Below are 20,057 nucleotides of genomic sequence, written 5' to 3' on the forward strand. Positions count from 1 at the left end.
TATCATGTAACTTCACTTTCTGTTTCCTATTCAATGAAACACTTTCAAAGAAATTCAAAGCTGAGATATCCAAGCCATAATATTCCAATTTGCAAAGCAACAGGCGGTGATTAACCATGTCAAAAGCTCTGGAGACATCGCAGAAGATCCCCATTGCATGTTTTTTCTGATCCAAACTCACCAGCACATCATTTACAACATTAAAAACAGCATCCTTAGTTGCATGACCTTTGCGAAACCCATGTTGATTTTTGAACAGGATGTTACTTATTTCTAAATATTTTGAGAGTTGTTCATGTACAACTCTTTCAAAAATCTTGGAAAAAACTGGCAAAATTGCTATTGGCCGATAATTATTTAGTTCTTTCTGATCCCCTTTTTTTGAATAGGGGTTTCACAATAGCATATTTTAGCTTACTTGGGAATTCGCCAGTTTTCAATGACAGATTTATAATATAAGTTAGAGGTCCTGATATCAGATGTTTGGATGCTTTTATAACTGAAGATGGAATTTCATCCCAACCCGAGGAGGGGGAGCTGTTCAATCTTGCTATGATACTCACAACACTCTTCTCAGAAACAGTTTTGAAATTGAATGTAGATGTACATCTTTTCGCTTTATTCAAGAGCTCAGACCCATTTATGAAGAGATTGTGAATTTAAGTTTGAAGAGGATGAAGTTATGAAAAATCTGTTGAACAAGCTGGCCTTCTTTTTCGGATTAGTTATAACCTCTTCAGGTAGATTTATATCTGGGATTGCGCTTTGTTTTAAGCATCCTCCAATTTCTTCCTTCACGACCTTCCATGTTGCTTTATTTATGTTTTTAGACTTGTAAAAAAATTCATCATTCACCTTCCTTTTTGCAAGATTGATAACCTTCTTCAAAACTGTTTTGTATTTTTTAAAATACTCCAATAATACTTCATCTTGACTTTCCTTCACCATTGCAAGCAATTCTCTTTTCCTGGCAATACTATTACTTATTCCATTTGTCATCCATCTCTTCCTATTAGAGCCCATCAATTTTTTATCTTTTTTGGTTGTGCTGATTGGGAAAGCCTCTATGAATTTATTATAAAATGAACGGAAAAAAGCGTTGAATGCACCATTACTTGATTTTTCTCTCATACAGTCATCCCATCGTACAGAATTCAAAAGCTGGAGGAATAGGCACATTTTATCTTCTGATACTATTCGTTTTGTAATGAAGAAAGAGTTTGATTCGTGACAGATCTTTTTTAATTCAATTCCAATAGCCATGTGGTCGGAGATACCCAGCTCATGCAACGTACTTGTTATTAGATTGTGATTAACGTTAGTGATAACATTATCAATACAAGTTCCCGTAAATGGGGTGATTCTCGTCGGTTTATCGATCACTGTGTTGAGTTGATGAGATCGGATTAAACGACTGAATTCCTTGCTAATGCCATCATCCACCAATAGATTAATATTGAAATCACCTCCAATAAATAAATATTTTGTTTTAGAGTAATTTCTTATCTTTTCAAAAAGCATCTCAATTTTATGAAGAAATTTCAGTGCGTTGCTATTTGGGGTTCTGTATATAGATATGAATAAACAAGTTATCGGTTTACCTCCCACTCTGACAACTACTTCAGCAGCTGAGCACTCAAAAATACTTTCTTCTGCCAGCTTGTTTATGTCAGCTCTCTCTATACATTCGTGGTCCTGGCGAACTAACACCGTTACTCCTCCTCTTGTTTTTTTCATTTCTACAATAAAATGATGCCATTTTGTAACCACCAACTCTGTCAAGGAAAGCTTCTGATCCTGATGGGATCCAATGCTCGCAAAGCAAAACGACCGAAGGCTGGAAATTATTCAAATTTAGTTCAAACTCTTCTATGCATGATCTTAATCCTTGAATGTTATAGCTAAGTAGAAAACATTTCTCTTTATTGTTATGTTTTATTTTGATAACATTGTTAAATGCAGCCGAAGTATGTTCTTTGTCATTGTTTTCTAGTTTGAATCGGTCTCTTTATGTGAATCAAAAATTTGAGTGTCATCATCATATGAGTCGTCAGTTGATTCTTGACTAGGGATTGAATAATCGTTATCACCTTTACCGAATTCTACATCGATGGCGATATCATCGCTTATGAGGTGATTTTTTTCTCCAGTCACGTCTGTCTCTATTGTGCTAAAATTCACATTGAATTGCTTTGTAGTAAGTTTTTCCTCTCGCTGACATAAATCGATAATAATCTTCTTTAGTTTCCGTACTATTTTCAATTTTCCTCTTTTGTTGAGGTGGAGTCCGTGATTGGTATGCTCTCTAGCTGATAAATCCCACATATTCAGTAATGTCATAGGATGATCTCGGGTGAAATTCCGTACTCCTGTATTAATGCACTTTATTGCTCTATTTATATTAAACGTGCTATAGTATCAATACGGAATATTGCCTATGATTACGTTTGTTCTCTCTGAAAGTGAGATGAGTTTATCCAATTGATGTAGATAAGCGTTGATATCGATTTCATTCATATTCCACATGATATCATTAGTTCCTCCCATTATTACAACAAAATCACGTTTGCTAAAATTTTCAACTTCGACGCTATTCAGTACACTGTTAATGATATGAGTCATATTTGCAACAAATCCAGACACTTGAAATCCTTTCATCTCATTGCTGAGATATATTGCCTGGTCACGACCTTGACTGTCAGAGAAAATTAAGATTCTACTTTTTTCTCACTATTTCCAGTAGTAGGAACAATCTTTATTTTCAGGTATTTTGCCTAATCCAAATTCTTTTACCTGAGTGTTCAACAATGACACTATGTCGTACAAATTACTGTTTTCCCTTGTTAATCTATTTATTTCTGTATTATTGTCAGTAATGTCTGACTCTAGACATCGGATTTCAATTTGGAGAGAATTATTGTTTTCGTTCAAATGCTTAATCGTCTGTTCCCTCATTTTAATAACATTCAAACTTTCACAGTCTGGCTTACATTGTTCGGTTGATAACCCATAGTATGATTCAGTTTGCGTCTTCATATATACAGATGGAGTTTTAAAGTCAACTTGAGTTTCTACGTCGTTCAGAGATTTTACTGTTTGTAGTTGTATTTGTTGAATGAGTGCATCTCGATGGATCAGCAGCTCCTCCACACGAGAGACCAATTCTTCTCTTTCTTTTAAAAATATAACATCTGTTTGACATTCAGCGTCGCATACTTCAATTTTTCGGCGACTACTGATTATAGAGTCGAGTGACATTCTCTGCAGTTTTGAGGTGCTTTTAACAGCCTTGACTCTATCATTTCTCAATTTCTCAGACTCGACGCAATTTACAATTGTTTCCGGCGCAGAAGGTATTGCATGTTTAAGATGTTTTGCCGAACAAATTTTAATTTTGTTCATTGTTGAATCGGTTGTAACTGTTCCCGTACAACTTTTGCTTACACACCTCCATACAAGATCACCATTCATCAACGTGTGACTTTTTCTATAGCACTGACCATCATGATATATTCCTGTATTATTTCTTGAAGTTTTATAAATGGAAATAGACATGATGAAGTATTTATATTGTAAAAGCTCAAGTGAATAATAATACGGTATTATTAAAAATATTATTTTCGCAGTACACAACTATTCTGTGTCTCCTGAACTATATCCTTTGCAAAAATGCAAAATCATTCATTTTTGGAATGGATGGAAATAGATTATTATTAAACATATATATACAGGATGATTCATAATTATGGTAAAATATTTTAATACGTGATAGTAGAGGTAAAAATAAGAAAAAAAGTTCATATAAACATATATCCATAAACGCTTCATTGGCGAGCTATACAGGGTGAAAGATTTCGCCCGGAATTCAGTTCCTCTGGTGAAATACACCGATGCTGAATTGTTTGGGGACTAGTTTTTGAAAAACTTATGCTGGATTCATATGGAAAAATATCTGAAAAATTGAATAAAACTAGTCTGGAAGCTGTAGTGTGAGTAGTTTTTGAGAAAAACGTTGAAATATGCAAAAAATTTAAGTAGAAAAACACAGACTTCTACGTTTGATGCCCAATAACTTTCTTTAATGACCAGTAAACAAATATTTTTTCGCAATAAAAATTGTAGAGAATTTAATTCTGAAAAGAATTATGTAAGCTGTGTAAACTAAATTCAAATAAAAGTTGAATAAAATGTATTCTTATGTAGTACATTACACCATAAAAATTTGCTGTTTATATGAGGAGAGAACTAATAACTCATAGGTTGTAGCTGATTGCAAATAAAATATTCGGTTTTTTATGAAAAGTTTTTCTTATATGAAAGTAGCATATCTAAATGACATTAAACTTATACCAAAAGACTAGTTAGATTATGCCATTAAGCCTGGGAGGAAGCTCAAACAGAAGTAGATGATCTCCTATGATTCCTGCCCAAATGTTTACTGAAAACTGATGTTGTGGAAGATTAGGATTGATGGCATGAGGATTCTCAGCTGCCCAAATATGTTGTTTGTGGACGTTAACGATAGCAGTTCTTGTAAAATGTGCCTTCCACAACATCAGTTTTCAGTAAACATTTGGGCAGGAATCATAGGAGATCATCTACTTCTGTTTGAGCTTCCTCCCAGGCTTAATGGCATAATCTAACTAGTCTTTTGGTATAAGTTTAATGTCATTTAGATATGCTACTTTCATATAAGAAAAACTTTTCATAAAAAACCGAATATTTTATTTATATAATATTATATATATATATATATATATATATATATATATATATATATATATATAGATTATTATAAAACATTAAATGGAAATAGACATGATGAAGTATTTATTTTGTAAAAGCTCAAGTGAATAATAATACGGTATTATTAAAAATATTATTTTTGCAGTACACAACTATTCTGTGTCTCCTGAACTATATCCTTTGCAAAAATGCAAAATCATTCATTTTTGCAAAATAATTTTTTTCTAGCTATAGGAGATAGGTAACTAAAGATAATCAAAAATATTCTTCCCTCTCATAAAGCCTCTATGTTTCCAAGACAAACAGCTAGTTTTCAATACAGAAAGTTTACCCTCTTACATCAATCATCAAAAGCAAATACTGTATTTGACATTACCTGAAAGTAGAATACATGCAGCTATATTCAATCAGCAAGAGGAATAAAGTATTGTTAGTACGAGAAAGAGTCAAAAGAATGAGTGAGAATAAATTAGTAAATTCTAAATAATTGATGGAAAGAGTCTTACGTTTCTAACTTGAAATAAACTATTACTACAGAGTTAGCCTAATAATCAAATAGAGTTCAATCCAATTAGGAAGAGTGAAACAGATTGATGGGATGTATCAGTTATCAGAGTTAAAAAAGGAAATTAATAAGAGTAATATTTAAAGCGCTTAGAACGCTGTTGAGTCAGAAGAATAAAGTAAAAGCAACAATTGATATTGGTAACAGGGGGTATCAAGGTGACTAGATGGAATCTCACAGATAAAGTGTAAGAATATATTATATTTTGAGTGATAATGAAGTCTACTACGTTTATAAGATAAAATTCGGGAAGTGATACTTTGAGCTAGAAAGGAAACAATTCAAAACAAGAGACTATACTACTCTATCGCACTGAAACAAACAAACTGATTAGATAGTTTTCTTTCTTTCGTATGAAATAAACAGTTAATAATTGAGAAATATATTTCAGAGTTACCGTTAAATAGTTTAGCCCGCTTCTCACTTCAAACAAGTAAGGATAGTTCGTTTAAGGTAATGTGGCGCTTGTGAATCCAAACATATAAATCGCGCGTATCCCGTCCAGTTCCGGGACAAGCGCGACAGATATCCTGAGCAAGGCCGCACAGGGTTTACAAATTATTCACCCATATACGACGCTTACAGGGACAGTCTTGGCACACATTAAATTTGTTTGCCACTTACAAAATAGAAATAAGTTATGATAAATAATGACCATTTTATAAATTCGTTCTTTATGAGAAGCAGAGCAAGTAAAAAATGATAAGTAAAAAGACTATTTTGATCTATACAAGAACAGTACGATACTAGTAACAAAGTTAAGAAAATATCAGAGAAAATTTATTTACTATTGCTGACTGTGATCAATCTAGGACTTAGTAATATTATGTAATTCAATTTGTGAAACTGTTTGCAAAAGCAAAGAAAAAGAAGAGGCTAATATTACTTTGTTTAATTTATTTTGTAATAGAAATTTAAACCTACATTTTATAGCACGAAAATATAATGCATAATCTATTATGGGAAAGATTGATTATGAAATTGAAAATAGATTATTATTTTTTTATTATGAATTTACTCAGAAATACGTTTTAAACTGATATTACGATTGTATTAAAAAAAATCTGTAACTAAAGTAAGATTAATATAGGATTAGTTCAATTGTTTGGATCCGGTTAAAATAAATTTTAAAATGCGTTTATCAACTAGAGAAATTTACGTTAGTTCAAGGATTGTTAATGAATGATAATAATTATTAATTACGGTATTAGACTAGCATTTACTAAATGTTTTCAAGATTGAAGGTTATTTTAATATTTAATGACGCGGGAATATTAAGCTATTGAGTTATAATTAAGGTTATGAATACAATATTCTACGTCAACTTCTGAAAGCAAGAAACGAAAAGAAAACAGGCTATCTTATCTGAGACGGAGCTGCTCCAAAAACACAACCGTCCGCTACCACTGACTCCACTCGACTCAGTGTAAATGCATCAGTGCTTGTAAATAACTTGAACATACCTCATAGAGCAGTAGGAGCAGGCATGCGGCTTCTCCTCCATGTGAATGCGCATGTGCTGTAGCAGATGGCCCTTGTAGCGCTTGTTGCATATCTTGCACTGAAAGGCGCGCTGGTTGGCGTGGAAGCGGCTGAGATGCTTGTGCAGGCCGTCCGACCGGATGAAGGCCTTGCCACACAGACTGCACACATAGTCGCACTGGTTCATGTGGCGCTTGATGTGGTTGGCCAGGTTGTTGCGGCTGGCGAACGACGCGTCACACCGCGCGAACGAACAGCTGTACGGCCGCACCTTCAGGTGGGTGTTCGTGTGCTGGTTCAGCTGGCTGGCGCGTGCGAACATCTTGTCACATACTTTGCACCTGCAACCAATTCAAATTCAAAATAATTTATTGCCTAAAAATAATACATAATAGACATTTTTTTTACTTAAAAGTACAAAAAATGTAAAATTTCACAAAATTATTCGACGTTACCAGCAAACCCTTATTGGTTTTGCCAGCAACACCATACTCATTCATTGTGAAATGAACGAGTATACTCATTCATACTCATTCATTCAACACCATTTACTCATTCATCAAATTTTGTCATAGACATTCATAGGTAACTAACCATATACCTCAACATTGGACAAGGATGGAAAACAAAACGGTTACCCAGCTATATCACAGATATCGAGTCTGATCAATCTTGTCATGCTAGTGGACAAACTTGCTTTTATGAGGTAAAGTTACTCATCCACGTTTTAAATGTCTGGCTAGGGATATGTTTTGCAGCGATTGTGAAAATAAAAGGTCACTTTGCTAATTCTCTTGACATTCTCTTGACTAATTTGATAGTCTTTTTCATTCAATACTTTGCTAATTGTTTTAATAACTTATTGAAGAGTTTTGATCTGAACTTGAGGATTCTATTGCCTACTGGAAAACCTGAGCTGACGTCAACCTGCATTGACAACATTTGTACAAATTTTCCAGTCAATAAACATGAAGTGATTGAGTGTCATATATCCGATCATCATGCTGTTTCTATCACCTATAAACAGCCATCTGGCAGAATTGGTCGTTTAAAAAAATCATTACACGGAATTTGAATCGCCAGAACCTTCTAGAGTTGAAGAATAGATTGAGACTTGAGAATTGGGCTGATGTGTACAGTGAAAATGATATTCACAAGAAATATGATACCTTTGTCAAACCATTCTTGCATCACTTTGATATTTCGTGTCCTTTCAAAGAGAAAAAGATCTACCACAATAAGATAAAATGGATTGATGAGAAAATTACAAATCTTGAGATTGATATGGTAGACCGTTAATGAGGAATGGAAAGTCGACAAAACAACTGAAAATAATATATACTAAAAGCTAAAAGATTGTATAAAACAAATGTTGCACTTGCTAGAGCTTGTTGGTATAACAGATGAATAGAAGAGGCCAGTAATAAATCTAAAGAGTCCTGGAAAGTAGTAAACGAATTAAGGGGAACGGTTCAGAAAAAAGTCGAGAAGTTGATTTTGAGAAATAAGGACGAGACTGTTGAAAATCCTGAAAAGATAGCAGAGATTATGAATACACACATTTTGTTAACATTCCAGAATCAATTAGTGATAGAATAGAGGTTGTAAAGAGGGCGCAAAGTGTGAAAGAGCCTGAAGAACAAAGTAGAATACTGAATTTTGTTGAAATAGATGAATCCACCCTCAAACACATAATCTCTAAGTTTTCGCAAAAATCTTCATATGGTTTAGATGGGATTAGTATGAAGGTGGTAAGATTGGATAAGATTGAAAGTAAAATAGCGAGTGGAATTTTTGTCTTAAGGAATTTAAGTAAATTGAATAATAAGCCTCTATTGAAGTCGGTCTATCATTGCTTGGTGGAGTCACATATTACATATTCAGTGGCCCTATGGGGAGAGTAACCTTCAGCAAATTTTAATTTGTCAAAAGAAAGCATTGCGCACTATGTTGAGGTTGCATCCACAAACACATTGTAGGGACTATTTTATTGAAATGGAGATTCTCAGTGTTACCTGTCTCTATATTTTGGAAATGTGTGTATATATTAGAAGGTGTTCACTACAGACCATTAACAAGACGCATGAATATAATACACGGCATAAGAGTACCTTCTCGGAATATCATAGATTGACTTTGTATGAAGAAAAACCTAGTTATATTGGTAGAAAGGTTTATCAAGTACTACTAGTTCGGTTGCGGGAAATATTAACGATAAAGGAGTTTGTAATAGGAATGAGAGTAAACACGACATAAGTATTTAATACCTTAAGAAAGGTTTTTAATAACTTGAACTATACAGGTTTCGAATTGGAATGAGTTTGTTTGGAGACTTAGTAACAGTAATAACAAATTCAAAACATATGTTGTTATACTACATTCTTCCCCCCAAAGAGTTAATGAATGTAGTCATTCAAATAATTAGGAGGTCTTCTATTTCTAAAACTTCTTCTTGGATATGTATTTTGATTTTCTTGTCCAGTAGTCTGTTGTCTAGGTTGTAAGCTCTCGGCAGTAGTACTAGTTTCGTTTTCTTGGTTTTGGGTTGCTTGAGGATTATGGAAGTATTCAAGTTCAGGTTCGGAAGTTGGTAATTGAGAATTTTCATCATTTTCAGAATCGGTTTGTTCTTCGTGATCTCTGTTTTCGTACTCTCCAACTGGAGCAAGATGACGTGTTGATACTGTGGTTTCTCTTCCATCAGGTAGCTTTACATGTGCATACTCAGCATTTCCATGTAGAAGTTGGACCTTTTCAACAAGTGGCTCATATTTAGATGTTCGATTGAATTTTTTTAAATAGACAGGGCCGGAATTGAGAAGCCAAGAAGGAGCTGAAACACCATTGTTTCCAGATCTGCGTGGGTGTAAAAACATACGCTCATGAGGAGTTTGATTTGTGGCTGTGCAAAGTAATGTTCTTGTTGAGCTAAGAGCATCTTCTAAAACTGACTCCCATTGATTTATTTCTAAATTAAGTGATTTTAATGCTAGCTCAATCGTTTTCCATAGAATACCATTATATCTTTCAACCTGTCCATTACCTGCTGGGTTGTAAGCAGTGGTTCTGCTAGTTGCAATTCCATGCGAGTTTAGGTAATTTTTCAAGTCTTGACTCATAAATGATGTTCCTCTGTCTGAATGTATGTAACTAGGAACCCCAAACGTAGAAAACAGGGTTTTCAGTTTTGATTTAACTGTAGATGATGACATGTCTGGACATGGGAAAGCAAAAGGGAACCGTGAAAACTCATCTACTATTACCAATAAATAACGATTTCGACTTGATGAAGGCAGAGGGCCTTTGAAATCGATATTTAGCCGTTCAAATGCAGAAGTGGCTTTAATCAGAGTCCCTTTGTGTTTGAAGAATTTGGGCTTGACAGCAGCACACACTTTGCAGGAGTTTGTTATACGTCTGATTTCATCAATTGAGTAGGGTAAGTTTTTACTCCGAACCCAGTGGTACAACCGTGTTATGCCTGGGTGGCATAGAGACTCATGTAAATCAACTAATAGATTTTTTAAATTTAAATTTTTCAGTGGTTCCAATCGGCTGGGGTCAGGCTTGATAGTTTTGTTAGATATATGATAGCCCAGCAAGTTGATCGATTTCAGTGAAAATGAAGACTTCTCATTATTGATAGTTAGGTTGTATTTGTTTGCAGCGTTGATAAACTTTTTCAAGTTTATATCGTGTTGCTCCTGTGTTTTGCCACAGATTGTAACATCATCAAGGTAAGCATAAGTGTCTTGTAGCTGTTCAGACCGTATAACTTGGTCAATTACACTGCCACTCCATTAGTGACCCCAAACGGAATGCGTTTAAACTGGTAGAGTTGACCACATGCCTCAAATGCTGTGTAGTGCTTTTCTTCTTTCATTATCGTAATTTGGTGGTATGCACTTTTCAAGTCGATAGTACTGAAAAACTCATAATTTGCAACTTTGTTTTACAATATCATCGATTCTTGGTAGTGGGTAAGCATCCAGTAATGTAAAACGATTTATAGTTTTGGAGTAATCAATGACCATTCTTTTTCTATGATTTTCATTTGTAACCACTAACGCTTGAGCTCTCCATGGAGAAATGCTGGGCTCTATAACATCGTCTTTAAGCATTTTACTTACTTCATTTTCAATAAACTTCAAATCATCCGTACTGTGTCGATGATATTTGATTGCAATTGGTTTACATTCCGGTTTTAAATTAGAAAACAATGACACCGGTTCTACAGTTGAGGCTGCCACGCTGCATACGGTTAACTGCGGCTTTTTTCCACCAAAAACTACTTTAATACTTTCATGGTTTTTCAAAATATCATGTCCAACAATTATATCCGCACAAAGCTCTGGTAAGACCGAAAGATTTGCTTGTTTGTAACAGTGATCAAGAATGACAAGATCTACTAAGCATTGTCCTGTTATATTGGATGTGATTGATGTAGTCGCCATTGATACAGTACCCCTACCTGGTCTTATAGGAAGACCTAGGTTAAGAGCAGTAGAATTGTTTATAAAACTCAGAGAACTCCCTGTATCTATCAAAGCAGAGACAGATTTTCCATTAACCAGGGCTTGTACTGTACTCTTTGTCAATCCTCCGGGCGAAGCTGCTAGGTCAATAGAGTTCATAATATCTTTAGATTTTTTTGATTGTTTGGTTTGTAATTTACTCGACTTGCAGACCTTAGCAAAGTGCTCCTGTTTTCCACAATTATGACAAATTGTATTTTTAGCTGGGCAGCTGACCCGAGGATGTCTCAGATTACCACAAAAATAGCATTTTTCATTAGCAGCAGCTAATAAACAGTTTTCTGAATCAGTATTCTGATTGCTTGCTTGAGTATTTTGGGAAGAAGTTGCATTTAATTGGGATGAAGATTGGAAAGCTAATGATTGTGCATATGCAAGTTCCAGGGATCTGGCTTGACTATATGCCTCTTCTAGTGTTAATGCAACATTCTCTAGTAAACGCTGGCGAATTGTAGGAGACTTCATTCCAGCAATAAATGTGTCACGAATATAATCATCCCTATTTCTTTCAGCTGTCACAGCTTTAAACTCACAGTCCTTACTTAATAGTTTTAAGGCATGAAGATATTGATCAACAGTCTCATCAGGCTGTTGTTGACGTGCAGATAGTTTATGTCTTGAAAATATTTCATTTACAGGTTTTACATAGATTCTCCTTAAAGTAGATATAGCATCATTATACGTACCACTTTCGCTTATGTACTCATAAATATCTGGAGTGATGAAGTTGATAAGTGTTTTGAGCTTTTCAGAATCTGATGATTGTGGTGCGATACTGGTAAGTTCTGAAAAGTTTTGTGCCAATGTGTCCATTCCTTGCTTGCAGTTGATAAGTTTGGATCCACACTAAACTTGTCTGGCTTCAGTATCGTATTCATTTTACAATATCAAGTTATTAAAATTGTAATAGAAATGAGAGTAAACACGACATAAGTATTTAATACCTTAAGAAAGGTTTTTAATAACTTGAACTATACAGGTTTCGAATTGGAATGAGTTTGTTTGGAGACTTAGTAACAGTAATAACAAATTCAAAACATTTGTTGTTATACTACAGAGTTTAAACAAAGTTTGAAATTATTCCTAAAGGAGTGCTTTTATAGTCTGAAGGACTATTTTGACAAGTGTAATAGAGTCAAAGACAAATAGTAATTATAAACTAGATCTAAATTTAATGAAAAATTAATGATGTCTCGCTTTTTGCTAGCACTTTGACTCGTCTGACGCCGTTGAGGCCAACCAGACGTAATATATATCTATCTAATGCTGGTAATTCGAAGACATCAACAATAGAAACGATCAACTCTGCATTACTAAGCAATTCAGTTCAGGCACAGAAATCCTATCAAGTCACCATAACAACTGTTTAAGCAAATACTTAGGCTCTACTGGACACTGGAGCTACAAGAAAATCTATAGACAAAAATTTTCCAAGAAAACTGAATTTGAAGATATCGCCTTGTACAGGAAACATTACATTGGGATCAAAGCGATTTGCTTCAAGGAATGAACATGATTACTGTAAAAATAGCTTTACAAAGAGAACAGTATTTCAACGTTGAATTTATTCTAGTAGAAGATATCTGCGCATATATGGTTTGGGACATGAATTTATTAAACATTTTGTAAGCAAAGTATACATTTTGATGGTGAGTAACCCTCTTTGACCTTATTGGGGCTTAATCCAAGCCAAAATTCCTTTTTGTTCTCTTTTCAAAAATTTGCAACCTGATTGTCAACCAATAACCATTAAGTCACGCAAATGTAATCATACATTTCAACATTGAAGAAACTAACAAGGATGGGAATCAATTAAGGCCGGTAAATAGTATCTATAAAGTATAGGCCTATGGGGTATATCCCTAGAGTGTTTAATTTACAATATTATCATAAATTATGAAGTAATAGTACATTAGTTGGTTTTAAAATAAAATTTTGGTTCTGTAAATTAAAAAATCTGATGTGGCGCACTCACACAACTTTCCTTGCCGTTATGAAAAAAAACACCTGACGCTAGTGTTCCCGCACATCTCAAGTCTACTATTCAAAGATCTGAACCAGCTGTTGACAGGACAATAACGCTGGAGACACACGAAGTATGCTATCTAGTGAATGATTTAATAGAATCAACAGTTGCCAACAGTTTGCAATTGGATAATCAATTTTCTCGAATTTAGAGCTCATTTTCAATTTTAGGTGAAAATGTTACTGAACATTAATTCTAGAGATTTTCATGCTCAATCTTTTCCACTTGAAATTTTTTGTTTAAATTGTATCTGAAGCCTGATAATTGGGGATCTAAAATAAACTTTGCATAGATGGGGCAGAGCTCCTGAAATTTTTACAGGTATGAGACTTGTGGCAGTTGATAGAGCTTATCTATGACTATTTTAGGTATAAATTTAATCAAAATCGTTGGAGCCGTTTTCGAGAAAATCGTGTCGGATCCTTATAGTGTAAGGACCTTAAGTTCCAAATTTCAAGTCATTCCGTTGATTGGGAGATATCATATACACACACACACACACACCACACACACACACCACACCACACACACACACACACACAACACACACCACACACACCACACACACAACACACACACACACACACACACCACACACAACACACACACACACACACACACACACACACACCACACACACACACACCACACACACCACACAACACACACACACACACCACACACACACCACACACACACACACACACACACACACACACACACACACACACCACACACACACACACACCACCACACACACACACACACCACACACACACACACACACACACCACACCACACACACCACACACACACACACACACCACACACCACACACACAACACACACACACACACACACACACACACACACACCACACAACACACACACACACACACACACACACCACACACACACACACCACACACACACAACACACACACACACACACACCACACACACACACACCACACACACACACACAGACCAATACCCAAAAATTACTTTTTTGGACTCAGGGGACCTTGAAACGTAATTAATTTCATTTTTTTCGGAATGCCAGTCTTTCCTTACCTATGGTAATAGGGCAAGGAAAGTAAAAAGGCTACTCAATAAAAGTAGAATAGATTATATTAACAATTTACTCAATTATTTATAAGTCGATGTCTTACCTCATGTATGTACATACGTTCAAAGTGAAAGTTGTAAATGGATTATTGAGTTCAGTAATGTGTAGGGCATAAAAGGGCATAATCTACTAGCAGAAACCCGTGCTCCGCAATGGTCTATTTTAAAACTTAATAAACTGAAAACTTGACGTAATAAAATTTTTAAGAATTGAAAATGGACCTGTAACCATCCTTGGTTAATTAAGAATCTATATTTCAAGTTAATCAGTCCAGTAGTTCAGATGTGATGATTTTTTTGCATAAATACATACATGGGGACAACAGATTAAACCCTTATATGTAGGCTATCCTTGAAACATTACAACATTCTTCATTCAAAAATTAAATTTAAAATAAATAACAAGCTAAGAATAAAACAAGAGTAAAACAAAAGAAGAACAAAATGGGTTAAATAACAAAAAAAGCGTCTTAACAATAGAAGTATGGGTTTTTTTGTGAAAATCTTATATTTATTGGTGAAACTACTTTCCAAGAGAAAAGATTAGAAGTGGAAAAATATGCACTTGAAATATCTTACATGGGCACAAATTATGTAATACAGAACAAAGAATCATGTGGGCACTGAGAAGAAAAAATGTAATAAAAAAAGAAAAACCTGGTCACAAATATCTATCCTAAATTAAGCCCTTCAGAGTGTTGCGGAATCTACCACGAGAGTACCCAAAGACGTCTAGGCGCCCAGGAAAGAGATTGAAAAGCCTCTGGATTCTATTAATTGGAGAGTTATAATGTCTCTCTGTTCTAGAGCGTGTTACAAGAAAAGAAAATGAAGAACGACGAGCTATGGATGAAATGTAGATATTAAGTTTAGAAAGTAAATGAGCAGAATCTATTTCATTGTTTAGTAAATTGTAAAGGAAAATAAGGGATCTGACATCCCTCCTTGATTTTAATGTTTCAAATGATGCGTCAAACATAATTTTCCTATCTTGTACGTGTATAAGCCAGTTCTTTACTTTATATTATAGATATAGTTACTTTATTATTAATAGTATACTGCAACAGATAGGAAGTTGTGGAACAGAATAGTGGTGAAACTGAATATGATAGCACCAGAGGTGTCTCAAACACAATAGTAGGTACATGAACGTTTTGAGAGTGATTTTTAAAAATGTTAAAACAACAGAACTGAAAGTTGTCAACCTTATCATTTTACCTCTATTTAGAAAGGCTTTTGTTTAAGCCGAATGTAAAATGTAAATAAAAAGCTTTATTATTATGTAGTCAACGCTGAAAAAACAGGCTCCATCACCAGGAATACTATAAATTCTTTGAAAGACCAGTAGGCTTAAGCCATTGATTTTGATTAGTTTAATCACTTCAATTATTTTAATAATCAATACGTATGAAATTAATTAGCTACAGAGTAAAAAACCTTTAATTGCAGTGTCCCCGACTACTACATATGAGTAACCATTTGGATCAAACATAAGGAATTACTCACATCTCTCATCAACCCGTATTTTTTATTCACAAAATTAAAAAAATATATATATCCTTAGTTTTCAAGTCTATTTTGGAATAAAGTTCTATTCGAATTTTGCGTAAAAAACTAACCTTATTTTACGACTGTGACATAGGTAACCTAAAAATTTTCAAGAAAAATAATACAAGGATTGCCTTGGAATTCTATCTTCCAATGTGAATATTATCAATCAATGGCATATTCAACATATTAATAATAATAATATAACAACAAAGAATTATTCCAGTTTATTCAAAACAAATACTGTACGTTTTCTAACTAAATAGCCCACTAAAATTTTTATTCCAAAATCACTGGCAAGGATCATTGATCAATAATAGCATTACGTAAAATAAAATTTTTATTCATTCATGTTTTAAAAAGTTAGATTTTGCTTTGAAAGGCCTACAAAGAAAGCGAAACGTATTTTCACTAAATAATTGTTACAAAATCGTTTGGAGAGCATGCTCATTTGAATTAGCCCGCTTCAATCAGCTGTTTTGCTATAATGTAAAATATTGAGAAAGGAAGCTGCTTTGATGGTGGGGCGCGGGGAGGAGAACGCAGCTACTGAAAAGCCCCGACAGTAGCCGAGAACACGCAAAGACTGAATACATCTCAGCCGGTTGCGATCAATGAGATCGATCTTTGATCCTTTGTAATTCTTAGAGGCGAAATATCTTTAAATCCGTTCTTAGTGCACGTCTAGTAGGTATGAAGAATATGTGCAAAATTTCAAGTTTGTAGGGCAATTAGTTTGGGATGTAATGTGATTTTAGATAAAAAAATTCGAAAAATTCCCCCTCCTGGATCCCTCTTATAACCCAGTCGGAATTTTTCTGCATAGATCCAAGTTTTTTTTGGTAGCTGAACAAAAAAGTATCTTGATTTTTCTGTGTGATGAGCGGTTAAAAAGCACAAAAAATTTGGGGGGCATAGCTTCCTCAGGGGGAAAATTTTCGAAAATCCTTTCTTAGGTGGTGCCTTGAGGCTACCATAAACAAGTGTGCAGAATTTCAAGTTTGTAGGCTCAGTAGTTTGGGCTATGGTATGATTTCAGTTAGTCGGGACTTGGCCTTTTATAGATATAGATTTGGGAATATATTTATAAAAACTTTCACTTAGTTCGAGTGCTGTGCCTCTTGCTATAATTCTCAATCAGGAATTATTGGAAATGGAAGAATATAATTGATTGATGGGAGTGAGTGTGATATAAGAAAGTAAATAGGAAAATGATGTATATGGGCTGATGCCGGTGCGCAAATTTAGGCTGGCCATTAACGGCAGGACATGCATAATACACATGTCGTCATATATTGGTGTGTCATCACAGCGAAAGGCTTCAACAATTTTTTTTAAGATAGGTTTTTATCTCAGATTTTTGTTTGTTTTTCTTTGCTGCTCTATTTGAGGTTAAGGTTTTTATCTCAGATTTTTTGTTTGTTTTTCTTTGCTGCTCTATTTGAGGTTAAATTATTTTTCTATAATTATAATTTGTAATTTTCCAGTGGTTTATTTATTGTTATTGGTTGTTCATTTTATGTTAGAAGCCTCTCGCTGATGACAAAACATGCATGTCCTACCAGCCTCACAGTAATGCGGTTTAGGTGTTTAGGTTTAAGTTTGACGCACCTGTAAGGCTTCTCGCCGGTGTGAATACGCATGTGCAACTTGAGCCTGTCCTTGATAGGGAACTGCTTGTTGCAGTAGTGGCACTGGAACACATCGTCAGCTTTGTGCTGACTGAGCACGTGGTTGCGCAAGCCGCCGCTCTGACTGAAGCTGGCGCTGCAGTCGCTGCACTTGTAGGGTCGCTCGCCCGTGTGCATACGCATGTGCTTCTTCAGTTTGTAGGGCATCGAGAACGCTTTGTTGCATTCGCTGCACACATGCTCCTTGGACAGCGAGCCTCGTTTTTGGCCCATCGCGCCACACTCAACCAGTATAGGAGAACAGCACCCGATTCAAAAGTTGAGATAATTGATGGTTAAAGTAACGGTACGATTACAATTTTGACGCAATAAGGTTAGAAACAATACTAACTGTTAGAACTTGATTCAAGTAACAAACAAACTCAACTATTAGAACTTGTCTGTCACAACTTTGTATAATTTTTGTGTTTTTGGTGGAATAAATTGAATTGAATACTTATTATATGGAATTTGAAACATTACAATTTTTCACTCTAAAAAGAAAAGCTCATAATGATATATCTAAAGGTAAATCTATTCAAAGCTACAGACTTGAAAACAATAAGCAGAGCCAGAATAAAGTTTGTGGCATATTGATGGAACAAAATTAAATAAGTGTATCAAGATTTAAAGAATTGGACAAGTTGAAATCAGTTAGTACATGAATTAAGAACAGGATCAACTGTTTTAGAGTAGCATAAGATTGGATACAATTTGGTTTTAGAAGGGAAGGGTTGAAAATTGAGAATTTTGGCTTCACGAAACTGGTCTAGTGTTGAGATTAGAATGTCAAAAAGTGGAATAACATACTCATTTATAAATAGAAAGAGACAGAGCGAATGCAAAGAATCAATTTGACCTCACACCTACACTAGGAAGAAAACTTGATAGATAAAATAAATATTTACCGTATTTCACAATGTATGGCTTATAAGGGTCAAATCCTACACCTTTCAAACAAGATTATTGAAAATGAATAGTCCTAAAATTTGAATTAGAACCACAGATTATAGAAGAAAGAACAATATTGTGGAATAATCTGAATCAACTTCCACAAACTTAAACTTAGGATTATCTGATACAACAATACTTATACACCTTTGGCAAGTTACAAGTACATTACATATTAGTACATAATAATTGAAAAATTAATAAAAGAAAATACAATTAGACTAATTTATTGGCACGATTATCAACTAAATTGTTACAAGAAATCATTTAGTGGAATACATTTTTAACCACCCTTATTTGAACAAAATAGTTATATCTAGTCCAATTGGATTCTTTTAGCATGGCAGAATCATATATTATATTAGTACTATATTTCTTGAATAGAATTTGTTTTTCTTTGGCAAGATTTTTTTTCTAAGATTAAAAATTTCTTCAAAAGAAGATTATTTGAACAAATTATACCTTTCAAGTATATCAATGGCACAGGTGACTAGGAGAATGTTATAGAATCCGTATCAATAACTACATTAATACACTCAACTCCACATTACACTACATCAAGATTTTTCAAACGCTTATAAAAATGCATTATATATATTCACAAACCTCGTTCAAGTTAATAATATAAAACCTACACCTTCCACCAGTTAGAGAATCGATAAGATACATCACCGGTCACCATTAAACAGTTATTAGCTCTGTTATTAGCCAGCGATGATGAATTTCATCCTCAACCATACATATCCATCCAGCCAAAAACTCAACTAGGTCTTCATTTCAATCTGACTATCTTGACTCCTGAAACAGAAGACAATCAAATAATATCATATATATATCTGATAAAATACAAAACAAATAAATTTATCTATTTATTAAACAATAATAGAACAAATAATCACAAAATGAATGGAAAGTACATAATTAAAATACTAAATTAAAACATACTTGAAATGCAATAACCATATTTTTATCATTGAATGTTACTTGACATTCAACGTCGTTGCCAAGGACTGGGGTTTCCAGATGGGCAGTGACATTGGGTAAAACCCAGAGTTATCAGGGTTGTGAAGGTGCTGCAGCCCCTCCAAAACCTGAGTTAAGTAATCGTCTGGAAACTCCCAAATAATGTAGTTGGCCCTGACCTTCAAGCATTTGGTCAGCACTCTCTAAAATTCACCCAATTCCAACTGCTTTTGAAGGAGCGTGGAGCTGAGCTCCTGTAGCAAGCCTGCGATCTCTGGAGACGCACCCTGGGAATGTCAATCGGCTCTCGATTGCTGGTGTTGAAGTGATGCACATCTGACAAAGTCTTGCTGGTTCTTTTTGATGTACATCATGCAGAAAAGACTGAAGTGGCTGACAACTGTCCGAATAAAAAATGTCTTATCCTAACAAAAAGGGGCTTT

The 20,057-nt window shown here is 34.6% G+C and overlaps 1 protein-coding gene across 1 annotated transcript in view; it reads right to left on the reverse strand.

Moving 5' to 3' along the window:
- The window catches only part of LOC111046957 (zinc finger protein OZF), a 55,254-nt gene that overhangs the window by 12,057 nt on the left and 23,140 nt on the right, over positions 1-20,057 (reverse strand). Inside the window, exons 2-3 of the mRNA XM_022332612.2 lie at positions 17,642-19,449; positions 6,775-7,134 (exon numbers count right to left, since the gene is read on the reverse strand). Coding sequence (XP_022188304.1) covers positions 6,775-7,134; positions 17,642-17,934 — 653 coding nt within the window. The 5' untranslated portion in view covers positions 17,935-19,449. The remainder of the gene's footprint in view (positions 1-6,774; positions 7,135-17,641; positions 19,450-20,057) is intronic.

This window comes from Nilaparvata lugens, chromosome 5, assembly GCF_014356525.2.
Source record: "Nilaparvata lugens isolate BPH chromosome 5, ASM1435652v1, whole genome shotgun sequence".
Classification (NCBI taxonomy): Eukaryota; Metazoa; Arthropoda; class Insecta; order Hemiptera; family Delphacidae; genus Nilaparvata; species Nilaparvata lugens.